At 34.0% G+C, this 18,072-nt stretch overlaps 1 protein-coding gene across 4 annotated transcripts in view; it reads left to right on the top strand.

Moving 5' to 3' along the window:
• The window catches only part of LOC109113763 (kelch-like protein 29), a 249,645-nt gene that overhangs the window by 165,916 nt on the left and 65,657 nt on the right, over nucleotides 1-18,072 (top strand). For 2 of the 4 annotated variants that reach the window (XM_042747377.1, XM_042747376.1), the window contains one exon: nucleotides 9,786-9,924. The exons of the other annotated variants lie outside the window; for them this stretch is intronic. In XM_042747377.1, coding sequence (XP_042603311.1) covers nucleotides 9,786-9,924 — 139 coding nt within the window. The remainder of the gene's footprint in view (nucleotides 1-9,785; nucleotides 9,925-18,072) is intronic. 4 annotated transcript variants of the gene reach the window in all.

Below are 18,072 nucleotides of genomic sequence, written 5' to 3' on the forward strand. Positions count from 1 at the left end.
AACTTGGACTTGCTTATGTTGCTCATGTTAGCAAGTTTCAAAGAAATGTAGAATTAACCATTTAAAAAAAACTAACAAAAAAGATGGTTTGCTACTTAATTTAATACCTAAATGTTTTCCTAAATATTTGTGATGTTATATATATTTTTTGTTTGTTTTTTTTTTTCATTTTACTAAATAGACTCCAGAAGGACTGAAATAGACCATATACTGCCATGACTTGTCCTAAACACAATTTTATTCATATCTATAGGGTATAAAACATATATATCTATAGCACTACGATAAAAGATATGCACCCTTTAAGATTTTGTGGAGTCTCGTGTCCACACATGTCATTTAAGCCAAGCCAATCAGTTCATTCTATCCACTTACATTGATTTAGCCTGTTTTTGAAAAATTTTAAGTGTTTTCATTGGTTGTGTTAAAGTCTCAGTTGGGATTTGTATGAGTAGGAGAAACTTTTTTCCTTATGTATTGAAAATTAAATATGAAACAGTCTTCAAAAACTATGCTTCATGTTTACACATTTATCCACCGGTCCTGGAGTAAAGATCTGATGATTCATGGCCTTGATCAACATTTTAGTGGATTTTTTTAGAGTCTGTCATTGGAGGGGATGATTATTGTGAGTGATGGTAAGGACATTTCTCACTTTCGGATACTGGATTAAACTTGGACTTGTTATGTTGCTCATGTTAGCAAGTTTTCAAAGAAATGTAGAATTAACCATTCAGTTAAAAAAAACTAACAACTTTAACACTATGGTTTGCTACTTAATTTAATACCTAAATGTTTTCCTAAATATTTGTGATGTTATATATATTTTTTGTTACTTTTTCATTTTACTAAATAGACTAGAATGGAATAAATAGAATGTAATGGCCCTGACTTTAACACTTTTATATATATATATATATATATATATATATATTCTAATATTCTTGATATATACTATATAAAGATATATAATAAATTTAAAAAAATAAAATAATATCATCAACCTAAATGTAAATAATATTTATTGTCCTTTTTTCATTTATTTAATTAACAATTTTGTAAAAAAATTTTACATACAGGTATATAGTGGATACACAAAAAAGAAAGAAATTCTGGATTTTTTTTCTCTTCGATATTATGAAAACCAAAAAATTAACTTAAAATTTAGACTTCAAAACGTCAAGCTCTTAAAATGCCTGTTTATGAAATCTTATTTATTTATTTATTTATTTATTTCTGAGAACAGAGAAAGGCTACTAATTACAGAATCATCCATTAGTACAATATTAATGTATCACAAAAGTTAACCAGAGTCACCCATATGAAGTGAAAACGAAAAAACGAATACATTAGTAATTATTCGAGTATTCCCAGCTCATAAGCAGCACACAAACGAACACAAAACCACCATGCTGATCATCTGCTATCAATCATGAGACTCTTTCTGCCGCTGTGTAGTACAGTCATCACTAACTGCTTTTTGTCACAATCTATAAAGTTTAATCCGGCAGGAAAAGCAGATCAGCTGTGACGGATGGAAATAACCCCATTTAAATGAGTTGAATTCATATGAGATTGCAGAAGCGCTTTAAATTACCCATCGGGCCTCTTGCATTTGTGGTTTCAGTAATTTTCCTATGTCAGAGATTCTTCTTGTTTTAATATCGGTTGATTAGATAATATTTGACTTAAGTATATTGAGTGCTTCTATTTATCTGTAAAGACGAAACGTAATACAATGTGGTTAGAGTTCAGCCTGGAGTCCTGGTTCATTTATTTTATATACTGGGTTTTACCAGAGTATATATATCTATAATTACCAAAGCTGTATCTATAGAAGTAGTATCTCAATAATCAGATCATCAATATAATATATCACACAAGACAAAATATTTTCACATTACAACTCTGGGAGTCAGATAGTAAATCAGATCATGGTCTTTGAACTTGAACTGACAACCCTGCTGCTGCCACAGTAACCTGGATGGATTTTATTGGTGGCCTTTGCCACCTCAGTTCTGTTTTTGTAAGGCCATCTGTGTGTATGTGTGTGTGTGTGTGTGTGTCAGTATGCAGCATGAAGTGACACTGTGCTGGTCTTGGGTTTTGGAGACGAGAGCAAAGACTCCTGACAGGCATCTCCTCCTGTATAAGACGAGGCCAAGGATCATTTGTCCAGTGAGGCATACAGCACAGATTCACTGCCCAACAGCCCTCGCTGGTAACACGTCCCTGGATAGTCAACTGGAAAGAAACAGGAGTAGTCCACTGAGCTGCTTGAATCTGCTGCTAAGCAGAAAGAAGAAGGAAAAAGCAAATAGGGATTTTAAATGTATCTATCACCTGATTATTTTATTTTATTTTTTTATTTTTTATTTTTGTGTGTGTGTTTCTCTAATTAAATTTTACACTGAGTAAGTTAAAACTAGGGCTGTCAATTTAACATCAAAGAGCATTAACTTTTAAATTTTATTTTATTTTGTGTTGTTTTTACTAAGTACATTTTTATTTGAGTAAGTTAAAACTACTTAATTTAACATTAATGTAGAGCATTAACATGTATTTTATTTTATTTTATTACATTTTTATTTAATTTTATATTTAATTTATTTATTATTTTTTTATTATAAAATTTTACGTCAGGTAAGTTAAAACTAGGCAATTATCACCATGTTAATTTAGAGGATTCTTTTTTTCTTATTTTATTTTTGAAATCACAGATATTTTGCTGATGTTATATTCAAAAGTAAATCAGAGATATTTTGCTGATGTTATATTAAAAAGTAAATCAAAGATATTTTACTCATGTTATATTTAAAAGTAAACCACAGATATTTTGCTGATGTTATATTTAAAAGTAAATCACAGATATTTTGCTGATGTTATATTCAAAAGTAAATCACAGATATTTTGCTGATGTTACATATAAAAGTAAATCACAGATATTTTCTCCAGGCTTGTTTTCAATAGGATTGTTTTGCAGTGCTTCATAACAAATGGACTCTTCCCCAAATGTTGTTGTTTTTGTCTTATTTGTAATGGTGACACACTTTACTGGCTTCTGATTGGATGTCATTTTTTTTTATTCACTCCCTCGGTAGCTGCCATAGAAATGGCTCTGACATGTCCTGTTACACCCTGGATAACAGGAATAAATGTTTACCTATTCACGTAATTTTTATCCTCCATACACACACCCCCGCGGGGACGCTTGGATCAGTCCTGTGCACCGATGTAACGAGTCAATCCACATGTTTAGCAGCTGCCATTTTGGAAAACATGAGCTGCCCAGTGAACCTTAGGATAGCTCAGTAATGCAGCTGGAAAACTCATCAAAAGGTTGTTGTAGGGCCATTTCATGTCCATCTTTCCAGCGCACTTAAATGGCCATTATATTATTTCCCGCTTTCATCTTGTCCATTCATCGTCTTGTTGAATTGAATTCAAGCGGCTCTGTGTGAGTCTTTGTGTCAGTGAAAGCTGTTGCGAGTACAGTAAGCTCTCTCTCCCGTCTCGGCCTTGCATTTAGTCCGCTCTCACATGCTGGACTCTTGAAGCCTGAAAAGAAAGACTTTGAGGACCTCTTCTTTTAATACAAAATATTCTGTGCTTTCTGCATTTCTAAAAATTAATCACAGACAAAATCAATGTTATCCATTTTGTTCTGGAGACGTATTGAGTTCCAGATCTTTGCTTTGACCTTAACATTTCCAACCTGAATTATTTGCTGCATTTATTATATCAGATCATGATAATTAAAATCAGGTCAAAGATTTATTTAGCACATGAAATGACACTAAATGTGTTTAATTATGAAATAAATGCAGTTAATTAACAAAGAAAGAATTTTTTTATTTGTATTTTTTTCAGTATAGTTTTATTCAGCTTTTTTTATATAAATAATAAATTATGCACACTTTATACGCATCTGGACTACTGAAGAAATTAATAAATAAAAATCTGTGAAATAAACATAAATGAATATGTTTTTTCAGCACTGATGTACATTGATCGAATGTAACATTACAAACATTTATAATGTTACAAAAGATTTTAATTTAATATAAATGCTGTTCTTTTTGTTCATCAATGTTTGCCACAAAAAAAATGCAAGCAGTAAATACTGTTTTCAACATTGATAATAATAACCGTTATTAATAACTTAGTGCCAGTGATAATTGATAATTCAGACAAATCAAAACATTTGAACAAATGAATACATAATAAGAAATAGAAGAATTATTAATAGTATAATCATTATTAATAAATTAGTTTATTTTTTGTGGAAACTGTAATACACTGTTGTTTTTTTTTTTTTTAAATAAATTTATTTTATAAATAAGTTTTATTCACCAGTGATGCAAAATCAATCTTTTTTATTAGTACTTGATCATCTGTTTTAGTTTGATATTTTCTTTTGGAACAATTGTGGTGTATTTATCAAAGCAGTGAACAGACAGACATCCTAATGACTGAATGGCTCAGAGTCTGTGTTTTTCTCCACAGTGCATTATTGGATTATTGAACTTTCTCTGTTTGTTTGTGGTTAATGGACTGAAACCTGCTGATTGGCTGTTTAAGTCCGCTGAGAGGCCAATCAGGTGAGAGGTGAGAGTGGCACGGCTGATGACCTGCGAGTGAGACATGCTTGACCATGAACCCTATACATTTATGAGACTTTGTTTTTCATGCTACATTAGTTTCCTCACTTTCGTCCCTCCACATGACCGCGCCGCATGTACAGTAGACACACACCTACAGAATGGAGATTTAGCATTAGTTCAGCACCAACAAAGAAAGTAGGTTATTGTTGCAAACCATTTTCCGCAAGACAGCCAATTATTTTTCCCATTACATGCACAACACACTCTGTAATTCCAGCGTGTTTTTTTTTCAAAACTATCGAATCACATATAATCATCTCCACTCCCCTCCGTGTCCTCTCAGGTGGGCAGAGGAGCTCAGAATTCACCTGCTATGTGATGTTTGGTGGCCCTTGCTAATGATCGCTGTTCCACGGAGAGCCGCACGCGCATAATTACGCTTTTCCCATCAGCTTTATCTGCTGCGGTCCACCCAAGTCGACCTTGCGGGTGAACCATTGTTTATGTGACAACTATAGGTGGTTCTGTCTAAGCTCTTTCACTGTCGTTCTTTGGTGAATTGGGTTGTCGTGTGCAGAGCAGGAGATTGGAGGGTGAAAAGCCATTGCAGGAATCAACACTGCATTTCTATCGCAATCCCCATATATACACACACACATACATCCTCTAAATAAAACAATGTGATATTGGAGCACATGAAGTTACCATAATTCAAATATATATTTTTTCATTCTAAATCAGAGACCTAGCTGTCAGCTTTGGCATTTGCTAATTATTAGAGGAAGGTTTTAGTCCCTGGTTTTTGATGTTGTTTACAACATTTCATAATCTATATATGTTTATTCTTAATAAAAAAAAACTATTGTGTGATTATTTTAATGCACACAAAATCCAGATATTAACTTCCATTTTTAATAATGTGAATTTTTTTTTTTTGTTACAAACATTTATAATGTTACCAAAGATTTTTAATTTATATAAATGCTGTTCTTTTTGTGTTGCGATCAATGTTTGCCACCAAAAAAATGCAAGCACGTAAATTACTGTGTTTCAACACATTGATAATAATAAACCGTATTAATAACTTAGTGCCAGTGATTATTGATAATTCAGACAAATCAAAACATTTGAACAAATGAATACATAATAAGAAATAGAAGAATTATTAATAGTATAATCATTATTAATAATTAGTTTATTTTTGTGGAAACTGTAATACACTGTTTTTTTTATTTTTTATAAATATTTATTTTATAAATACTTTTATTCACCAGTGATGCAAAATAATCTTTTTATTATTATTATCATCTGTTTTAGTTTGATATTTTCTTTTGAAACAATTGTGGTGTATTTATCAAAGCAGTGAACAGACAGACATCCTAATGACTGAATGGCTCAGAGTCTGTGTTTTTCTCCACAGTGCATTATTGGATTATTAAACAACCTCCTCTTTTTGTTTGTGGTTAATGGACTGAAACCTGCTGATTGGCTGTTTAAGTCCGCTGAGAGGCCAATCAGGTGAGAGGTGAGAGCGGCACGGCTGATGACCTGCGAGTGAGACATGCTTGACCATGAACCCTATACATTTATGAGACTTTGTTTTTCATGCTACATTAGTTTCCTCCTCCCTCCACATGACCGCCGCATGCTACAGTAGACACACACCTACAGAATGGAGATTTTAGCATTAGTTCAGCACCAACAAAGAAAGTAGGTTACTGTTGCACCATTTTCCACAAGACAGCCAATTATTTTCCCATTACATGCACAACACACACTGTAATTTCCAGCGTGTTTTCAAACTATCGAATCACATATAATCATCTCCACTCCCTCCGTGTCCCTCTCAGGTTGGGCAGAGGAGCTCAGAATTCACCTGCTATGTGATGTTTGGTGGCCCGTGCTAATGATCGCTGTTCCACGGAGAGCCGCACCGCATAATTAGCTTTTCCATCAGCTTTTCTGCCACGTCCAGCGACCTTGCAGGTGAACCATTGTTTACTGACAACTATAGGTGGTCCTGTCTAGCTCTTTCACTGTCGTTCTTTGGTGAATTGGGTGTCGTGTGCAGAGCAGGAGATTGGAGGTGAAAGCCATGCAGTTCAACACTGCATTTCTATCGCAATCCCCATATATACACACACATACATCCTCTAAATAAAACAATGTGATATGGAGCACATGAAGTTACATAATTCAAATATATATTTTTTAATTCTAATCAGAGAACTGCTGTCAGCTTTGGCATTGCTAATTAGCAGAGGAAGGTTTTAGCACTGGTTTTTGATGTTGTTTACAACATTTCATAATACATAATATATGTTTATATCTTAATAAAAAAACTATTGTGTGATTAATGCACACAAAATCCAGCTATTAATTACATTTTAATAATGTGAATTTTTTTTTTAAATTGTATTTTTACATTTTTGCTGGTTTACATTGTTTTAGCATTGTTAATTACTTAAATTGTCAGATAAATACAGATACATTTGCTAGTATTCAAAATGACTTTATATTATGAAATATTTTGCATGTCATATATAATTGACACTGTAAAATACTATGGGTTTTTAATAGCTTTTAGGTATCAAAAGTCAATTTAGCAGTTTTTTCTTTGTTCATCAATTCATTTTTAACCGTTTCATAAAAATGTAATAATGCTTATATCTTACTAAAAAATCTGTTTAAAAGCACAACAGTTTTTTTTTTTATCAGAAGTTATAAAAAAAAACAATTTTAAGAAAAATAAATACTATATTGTATTGTAATCTGTAATGTGTGTGTGTATATATATATATATATATATAGATATATATATATCTATATATATATATATATACACGCACACACACACACACACATAACATTTGCATTTATATTTGTGTATTTATGCATTTAGTTAATAGCTTAAATTGTCAGATAAATCCAGAGAAATTTGCTAATTGTTCAGAATGGCTTTATATTCTGAAATGTTTTGCATGTCAACTATAATTCAGGCTGTAATATACTGTGGGCTTTTAATTGCTTTTTAGCAATTAAAAAAAATGAACACAATTTTTAATGTATTTTTTCTTTCTTTGTTTATTTAGCCTATTGATTCATTCTGAACCGTAAACAAGCAGGCCTCAGTGTTGGAGCGTCAGTAAATCAGCTGCTTTCTTTGTAATTTCAGTGTAATTTTAGACGGCCCTGAGATTCATTGTGTTTGGTTTTCTATAGCTGAAGTGGCCGCTGTGGCTCAAGGCTCTCATTATTGTTCTGTGTGTGTGTGTGTGTGTGTGTGTGTGTGTGCGTGCAGCGTTAATGTAGTTGTTCATTTCAGTGATGTGTTTACAATGCTGTTCCATTTGCTTTAGCGCTGCAGATCAAATTGAGTTCTGAAATAGCGCATTGTTTCTAATAATTTGATTCGCTTCTCCCTGCTGTCGGATCCTCATAGTTGTCCCGTGATTTTCTGAGTGATTCAGATAAGTAGTTAACGAATATGAATTATATTATGTCCATATACTGTAGAGCATGGCTTTGTTTAGTAAAAATGCTTTAAATTGTTTAAACTGATGCTTGCTGTCTTTACGGTCTATATCAGAAACGTTAGGATGAAAATTGAGGTAATTTTCTATATTTACAGAACGTCTCCACCAGCCCTTTGTTCTCAAACCATGACTACATGATGCACTTTGACTAAATTCTCGCTTTGCCAGATCAAACAAACGGCTTGTATAGGCTGTAAAATCAACCAAGAGACACATTTACTCAGTACGAGCTGTAATTCATGAAAATATCACAGATTTGGACCATTAGGCTGTGGAAATAAACAGTCGACGCTGCTGAGGAAGTGGCATGAATTAGCTGATGGTGAATCACAATAACACATTGCATAAGGAGTTGTGTAACGTGTTGTCAATACAGTGTGTCAAAACGGGGAATATTTTTGAATTATAACAGCTGAAATATGTTGTAGATGTCACGTATCGTGAAACAGAAAGCTGCTGTTGGATAAAGAGACAAGATGGCTGTCTGAAGCCGTTGACCTTACGCTGGCTCTCTGCTGGAGTTGCTTTGCGAGGTCCGCTTGTCAGAATCGCTTTATAGATCTCATAGGACTTCTGCCTCGGTATCTGTCTGTTAACATATGCGTCCACATGCGTTCCCATGATTCTGGTAAACATGTCAAAAGGCAACAAGATCTGCAGGAATGTTAATTTAAAACTAAAATGTGATTTTACTTGCAAATCTTTATATACTGTACATATGTTTTGCACTTTATCTGTATAAACGTTTTACACTTTATTTAATTTCAATCTTTTCTTCCCCCCTGCATGATTTCAAACAAGCTTTTCTTTTGTTTTCTTGTTTTCGATAATGAAGATCAGAGAACACAGACATTTTTTAAAGGAATTGAATGTATTGATGTATTTTGCACTGTGTCTGCTGAGGTTCGTCTCTCTCTTTGAAGATTTCTGTTTGTTTTTGGCATGTTTTGCTGATATTATGATTTTATGGTCTTAAACTCTCAGTGCCAGTGTTTGTCAATGAATAGAAACTGCATTTATTTGGAACGAAATACCATACGGCAGTATCCTTTCTTATAATTCACAAAGAGCATAAGAGCATTTCTGTTGGAAAATCACACATGCAGGTTGTTAAATAGAAAATGTAATATATTTATAAAATACAAAGAATGATCCAGTTAGGTTTTTGACACACATTAATCATCATATCTGCTAGCTCTGTTGTTTTCCTTCTCCTAAAATACAGACAATACAGTTCTCCTATACAGTATTGTTAAAAAAGCCACCATACCCCGAGGAATATGATCATAAATCAATGGTTTGGGCAGGAAATGTATTTTTAATTTTCCCCAGTATTGTGCACACTGATTCTGGCCCATATAGGTCAGTCAGTTCCTATTTTTATTCTTTCTAAAACTGTGAAATATGGCATTGTGTGTTTGCATCTTCTAATCTGAATCATTTCTGCTTGATGTCTAATGTGCATTGTTTATTTTGCTTCTAATGTGTCCGTAAAGTGTTGCATTTTTATTCGATGCCGATCTGATTTGATCTATGCCACTGTGGAGATATTTGCCACTGTCTGCTTTTGTTGATGCATCTGTTCCAAAAAAAGCTGAATTCTAAACACGTGTTTGGCATTGTCTGTTTCTTCTTTGTTCTACAGAGATGTTGAAGGAGTTGAACCAGCAGCGCAGAGAGAAAGAGTTTACAGACCTGAAAATTATAGTTGAAGGCAAGAGTTTGAAGTCCACCAAAATGTTTCTAGCTTCCTGCAGCTTGTATTTCAAGGACCTGGTGAAAAGGTTTGCCTTCCTCCCTTCCCACCAGCCGTTGATCCAATCTGTTCTTTTCGTAGGGCACATTTGTGTCATTTTTTTCCCTCCCTCTGTTTCTCTCTTGCAGGTTTGTAGGAAGACTTTGGTTTCTATCACAGGGCCAGCAGCCATTCACCGTTTCGCTCAAATGAATGTATCTTAAATTGGGAAAAAGGTCAACCCTTTTCTTTTCTTCCTTTTTTTTATTACCTTTTCTTCCCCCCATTTTAGAACACATTAACATTAATTTCCATTTTTGAAAGCAGAGAATGTGTTCCATGATTGAGGAATCTTAAAAAAGAAATCACAATAGACATTCAAATCATCCCCCCTAAAATACCATGTTGTGCATTCTGGAAAGTGTGCTCCAAAAGCAATGTGCTATCTGTCACTATTTTGACTATGGGATGAGCTTTGTCAGCCATTTTATCAGCAAGCGTATGGTCTTCATAGGGCATAAAAGTTCCCCATTCATATGTTAAACATTCACGGTGGGCGCATTGAATGGTAGGAGCCGCATTCAGAGTCGCAAACAATGAGACGAGCCGAGCAACTTTCTCTCGAAACGCCATGTACTGTATTTACTCTCTACGAGCTGCTGCGCTTTTCCAAATTACACTCTTCTACATCCATTGCCAGATCACTTTTTGAGATTTTTATTATTTAAATATTTTTGCCAGCATTGCAGATAGATTTATATAGTGTGTGTGTGTGTGTGTGTGTGTGTGTGTGTGTGCATATTTTCAGCACATCCATGCTCTCATTTTCATTGTTTAGTGTGTGTTTTTGAATCTCATTTTCATTGTTGATGAAGCTATAAACAACAAGCTACTCTTTCTTTAAAGAGCCCATGAAATTTTGACTTTTTGACATATTTGAAAATAATTTTAGAATTAAAAATTATTGGAGGGGTCGTGGTTTTGTTAAAAAAGTAAACGTAGTTGTCACTGCAACAGGATTTATAAAAATCTTTGAAGTGCAAGACATCTTATTCATCTATATTTGAATGTTCATATATATATATATATATATATATATATATATATATATATATATATAGAGAGAGAGAGAGAGAGAGAGGAGAGAGCGAGAGAGAGAGAGAGAGAGAGAGAGAGAGAGAGAAATTATTAGAACAAATGTCAATCCATGTTTTTTTTTTCCAGTAAAGCATGAACGCATGATATTTTTTATTCTAAAGCTGTTTTGAAACAACATGGATTACAAAAAGCGTTAATGGATGATGATGATAATAATAAATGTTTCTTATGCAGAAAATCATCAATTTGTATAGCGATGCTGACAATTCAGCTTTGCGTCACAGAAATACATTCTACAAATCTTAATATATATACAAGTTATACAGTTATTTAAAATTGTAATTATATTTTACAATATTAATGCTTTTATTGTATTTTTATTTAATACATTTTTCATAGACATTTAAAAAAAAAAAATCTTACTGACCTCAGACAAATGGTCTGTTTGTTTTATTGCCTAAATATGATACTGTAATATATATATATATATATATATATATATATATATATATATATATATATATATATATATATATATATATATATATATATATACAACATTTGAGCAACTAAATTTAATCAATAACACTCAAATAGACATAATTTATATAGCTGATTTAAAGAAAATTTATTAAAAGTAGCATTTTTCTGTATTTATTTTACTGCAGAAAATATGTATTTGGAAAAATCTATCCAATCTCATTTCATTAACTTTCTTGGTTCTTAAATAAAACAGTGTAGCATAAATACAACAGTTATCCAAAATATAGCTTAGTACAAAATATAGCTTAGCTTAGCACAATTACCTCCAAAATATAAGCTGAACTTTTTGTGCACATTTGCACTGCTGTCACAATATTGAGAAATGTAGTTAGTAGCATGGCTGTTTTTAAGCGTGATAGTCTCCCTGACACTCACTATACATTAGCTAGTCTGAGCTGTGAGTGACTGTCCTCAGATGCCCTTTCTTTTTCTTGGCACAGTTGCTAGTTTTTCACATTCACAATTCATAAGCTCAGTCCGCTGGGCAGGACTCGTCGTCCCTGCACTTTCTGTCTGCTTCTATTCCACTGAATGCAGAAACTCTCGCGCAGGTACTCTGGATAGATGCCAGTCGCCTTACAGAAAAACCTGAGCAGCCAACTCATCAGAACACTTACAGGGACTGTAGATGACAGGAGCTCGCTGCTTAGGGAAAGATACAGTTGTCCTCGTAAACATCGGACCTGTGTAGACGCACGCACACAAGAACTGGCTGCAACTGACCTTGCATTTGACAGAGGACCTTGTGTGATTGTTTGGTGATATCAGACTGAAGGAGACATGTTTTGGCAGGCGATGTGCACAGATTAGCGTCTCCGGCTCTGAAATTCATAGAGGATTTCATTGCTTCAGAAAATCACATGCTGCTTTTTGTTGTAGCTCAGCTTAGGGGACCTGCACTGAAAATGTTATTGTTTCTGTAACTTACATTCATTCATGAATAGTCAGTGTTTATCAGTGTTTTTGCCATTTCAAAGATGCATTTCATCCAAACCATGCTAATGGCAAGAACAGTTTCTTCGAAGCATCCTTGGGTTAAGTGCCTTGCTCAAGGGCAAAGTAGTAAAAGAGTAGATTTGTGATCTCAGTCGTCTCAAGGATCTGGGTCCCCATCACCTGAGCATGAACCCGTCCAGTTTAAAGCCCGATTTTCCTTAAGGACAACATGAAACGGCATTCGCAACCCAATTTAAATGCATAATATGGCATATTTCCAAAAGAAAATGACTAAAAATATGGGGTGGGAATTGTTTGGATTGGCAAAAGATGTTTCTTAATGATAGGTGGTAAAAGATACAGTTTTTAGTACTATTTTATAGTAGCTTTGAGGTTTCTATTACTTGTATTGAATCAAGAGTTTAATCTGTGACAGTTAGATTTTCTATTAGTTGTTTTTTAAATATAATAATTACAAGTTAAAATTAAAGGTTAAAACAATTACAGGCCAAAGTTCATTGAAAGAATTGAAATAAATTGAAATTCAGATGCATTTAAACTGTAAGTTTTAAATAGGAAAGCAAAAGTTATCAAAGATAGATAGATAGATAGATAGATAGATAGATAGATAGATAGATAGATAGATAGATAGATAGATAGATAGATATGAAAGAACATTCTTTTCTTCCTCAGTCTATGTTGAATTGAATTCCAGAAATATTTTGTCACCAAAATAACATAACATTGAATGAAATTGTATTAAATTAAAATAAAATCAAATATAACAAAATTAATTAAATTAATTTAAATGGAATGAAATTTTATTTATTTTAAAAAATGTGGAACTTTAATTTATAAACATATTTTATAATACTCCAAGACTCTTATTTTGAAATGTCTGCGCTTTACTTTTTTTTAGCTGCTCATTCAAACAGGCGAGGGATATAAGAGCATTAGCATTTTAAATAGCATTTTCTTGTAAACGTGCACTAATAATGTTTATTGACTCATTAAATACTCATTAAATTCCACTTCCTGTCATACCAATTCGGCTTCCTGTAGGGTGTGGCCAATTCATTTCAAATTCTCAATTTTGTGCAAATCTAGTGTCAGTTGATGTTACATTAGCATGATTTTGGTTAGAAGAATTTTAAATCATATTTACACAATTTGATATAAGTATCTAGTCTATTGTATCGCATGAGTTCACCATGCCGTTATTTGCGGGTTTGAACAATGTTTCCTTTTCTTGTCTGAAAATTTGCGCCTCGCTATTGCCTGAGCCACATGCTATTTTTACGCTCGCGCATTAAGCTCATCTGAGGGGTGCAGGAGAGAACTTGCCACCTGAAGGATATAATGCACCTCCTAAATGTGCACACACGCTTCCCCTCGGCCACGGGGAAAAAAGCCATTACCCTCCCCTTTAGCGTCTGCTGCGTGAAGCGCAGAGACGGATTGCCCTCAGTAATTCCATTTTCCCCTCCAGATTTTCAATAAGTATGCTCGGTGCCACTTTAATTTATGGGTAGTGAAACTGCGGCAAGCGTATGTGCGTAATGTGAAACTTGGCTAGCTTAAAGTAGCTTTGACACCGCGCTCTGATTTATTTATTTATATAAGACCGCGCGTTTGTTTTACAGTAGATGTGGCGTTACTAGTGCGGGGAAGTTGCAAGGTTTCATTCGGAAAACAGTGGGAGATCATTAATCCCGTGGGATGTGACAGTCGACTTCTATGAAGGCACAATTACCTCCTGCACTAAAGGAAAGTCACTTTCTGGCTGTTTTTGCGTGGAGGGTTGAAGTTTATTTGCAGTAATGAAGTTCCACAGTGTGCTCCTTCATTCATATTTCATGCTGTAATGATTTGGTGGCACTATTTTCTATCCAAAACTCTAAAAAAAAAAAAAAAAAAAAAAGGCTTATTTTTTTTTATTTATTCCCTTTTCCCGTCATGCTTTTCGGTCATATCTGTAGATTTTTCTTCGAGACTTTGTATTAGTTTTGAATCAGTATTACGCCAAAATAGAAGAGAGTGGGGTAAGCTGTGTCCTTTTTTACTTGAGTTGTCCTGTAGGCAAGCAGAAATGGGATGAAATGAGGTATAACTAATACTCCTAATTATATTGCAGGATGTTTGCTGTCAGCTGAAATGATCTGTAACATACAGCTAGAGAAATCTGAATCAGACTTCCTCACAATCAAATCCCGAATTCTAAGTCCTGAAGTCTTATTTTGCTGCAAACTTATGCAGGTCTAATTGTAAAACATATTATAAAATGATATATATTTTTAATATAGTTGTAATAGTTATTGTAATTTAATATAATAAAAAAAATTAATATAAATAATAAATATGCAAGTCTTAAAATACAGTTTTTAATATAAAATTGTAAAATATGTAATAAAATGGTGTATAATATTTTAATATGCAGTATATATATATATATGTGTGTGTGTGTGTGTGTGATTATATTGTATTTATGTATACTGCATATTTAATTTTTTTTATTGTTTAATGTATTTGTTTCTTTATTAATTATTGGAAGACCAGCATACATTTGATTTTGCATCAAATTTATTTTATAGAAACTTTATAGAGACTTATAGAAAATTAATTTTGACATGCAAAAAAATGTACAATGTACTTTATTAAGTGAACTTACCCCACTCCCCTCGGATACCTCGGATGCCAACGTGACGCTGTAGCCATTTCTGTCTGGAAACATACATGAATGAGGATAATTATGGTCAATCAAGCATGCTTTTTATTTTCATGTTTAATCATGCCTTACTGGCAACGGACAGAGAAAATAAGCTCCAGATATTTTTAATTTATTTTTCCCGTGTGCGTGTGTTTGCGTGTGTTAAGAGTCGACAGTGGCCAGCAGTTTTTTTGGACGTGCCCAGCTAATTTATAATCTCCGTTTGCACACACATGCACCATGTGGCCATCTCCCATCATCCTCATGTTGGCTGCTAATGCTGAAAAAATGGCACTTTAAGTGAGAAAAATAATAGATGCTCATTTTTGTAAACACTTTCTCTGCTCTATCTCTCAAAGACATGCTCTCTCTCTCTCTCTCTCTCTCTCTCTCTCTCTCTCTCTCTCTCTCTCTCTCTCCCCCTCTCTCTCGCTCTCGCTCTCTCCATCTTGCTGAAAAACAACGCTTGCAATCAGCAGCTCCATAAATATGCACCTCTCGCCAAAGCCAGAGTGATTTCCATAATAAAAGTGCTCAGACAAAGCAAATCGCTACTCCAGCCGATTCAGATTGCACTAATTGACCTGGTTGATGAACATGCTTTTGTTTTATTTCTTCCTCTGTCTTTTTCCGTTCTTATGCCCCCCCCACACCCCCGCCCTTTCTCTTCTCTATCACCTCCATAACTTAACCCAGGACTACATCCCATTCTATTATCTTAAAACCTACCGCCAAGGCAATTAGAGAGGACAAAAATAACAAACTCTGGCTTTTTTTGCTTTTCAGGAGGGAGTGGTGTTTCTTAATCTTTTCAGCTGTAGTTCCAGGGGCGTAATTGCACATTGTCCTCTTGAGTTGTCCTTCTCCCCCCTCAAGTACTCAATCAGTGGAGACTAATGACACCCTACGCACTCCTATGTTCATGCACAGGGCCACGGGGGACTCTGTTTAGGTTTGGTGGGGGGTCACGCTCAAAGATCCAGTCATGGTCCTGAAGAATGGCTGCTGGCTTCCTGTGGCAGAGCTAACGTCCCCTTGTCTTACTTTTTCTTCTCTCTCTCTGACTCTGTCTTCACTCCGACCATCCTCCACACGTCTTCACTGTGTCCTCAGCTCCTCCCGTTTCCTTTAGTCGCCTTCAACAGGTTACGTGTGGCGTCGAAGTCATTGTTGCCAAAAAGTATTGTGTTAAAACCCAGCCTATAGTGCAAGACGATGGGATCCTCTCAGACGCGCATTCGAGAAGTAGTTTGTCATTTACTCCCCCCATGTCTCAGTGTTGTTTTCTTTCTGTCGGAAAACACAAAAGATCATCTTCGGCAGAGACTCTGAGCTTGTTTTCAGCTAGGAGCGTTGTTTTCGTCGCAGGGAAAGTGGATGATTTAAACTGCCAAGCCTTGTGAAACTGCTCCGTTTGACTGCACTATATTCCAAGTCTTCCGAAGACATGCAGTAGTTTTCTGAGAGAAACATACCCAAATCTTTTTGTTTACAGATTGTATTTTGCATTGGGATTTGAATTGAATAAGTGCAAATGAGTTTTGAGAGCTCCGGCAGCTACACAAAAGCTGTAATGTATGGCTTCACAAGGCTCGGAATATAGTGCAGTGAGTCGTATGGACTACTTTTCTGCTTTTTAGACCTTTTTGGAGCTTGAGGATAGAAATCATTATCCGTTTTCTTTGTATGGAAAACAGAGACTCTTTTCTTCTTTTATGTTTAATAAAAAAGAAAACAATTTCTGGCTGGAACAACGTAAATGATTCATTACTAGGAGAACTTTATAAAGTTTTTGGGTTTTGCCTCTAACATTATTTTGCCAGATTTATCAAGACATTTCTATACACTTTATATATACTCTGTATATTTATGTATATTTTTTATATGTATCTTTTATTTTATTTTATTGTTGTTGTTGACAGTGTAGTACTAAAAAGCTTGAAGTTGTTTTTGCAATCATATTTAATTAATTAAATATGTCCGTCTTTAATGAATTTCATAAAAAACAATATCTTTGTCATAGTTTGATTATATTATTGATATTATATTATATAGTATTATATTATTACATTGTTAAACAACAAACTAGTCAGTATAGCTATAGTGCAAGACATCTCTAAACACTTTATATATTTATATACTTTCTGTATTTTTATTGTTTTATCGATTTGTTCATTTATTACAGACAGCGTAGTACTAAAAGGCTTGAAGTTATTTTTGTGATCATATTTTTTCCATCTTAAAACAAATTAATTTCATAAAAAATAATAACTTTATAATAATTATATTATATTTCGCTCTGTACGCAAATGAATTAAATAAATCAATAATTGTCTTAATTTGACTTATAATATTATATTATATTATTAAACAACAAAAGTAGCTAGTCAGTATAGCTATATAAAGTAAATAGTCTTTGTATTATTGCTTCCCAAAGGCACCGTTCTGTTGGATTTTGGCTATAATGAAGTTGTGTTTGATTTTTAAAACTTTAAATCTATTCTTGTTTTGATATGAGGCAAAATCCAGAAGCTTTAAACACATGAATGTGTATTTACAGAAGTAAATAGTCTACTAAAAATGTTCAAATGAAGTCATTAGTACTTGGTAATAGCAGTTTTATTCAGATGCTGTGTCTTAATATGCACTGCATTCAGCTGCAGACTAAAATGCCAGTTTATCTGCTCAAGAACCATGTAAGAAGGTGAAAATGTGATGAAATATTTTGCTTTCGAGCACACCGGCATTCCCGTCTGCTTGTTTTGAATGCTGTAGCATTTAGACACTTGATGTTTTTCAGCATTGCATCACTTTACAGACAGTTTTCACTCAGCGGGATCCGTGGGAACGTGATTTCAGAGTTGCATGAAACTTAGACAGCTCGCTATTGCGTTTAAAGCCAATTTTTAAATC

The sequence above is a fragment of the Cyprinus carpio genome, chromosome B20 (assembly GCF_018340385.1).
Source record: "Cyprinus carpio isolate SPL01 chromosome B20, ASM1834038v1, whole genome shotgun sequence".
Lineage (NCBI taxonomy): Eukaryota > Metazoa > Chordata > Actinopteri > Cypriniformes > Cyprinidae > Cyprinus > Cyprinus carpio.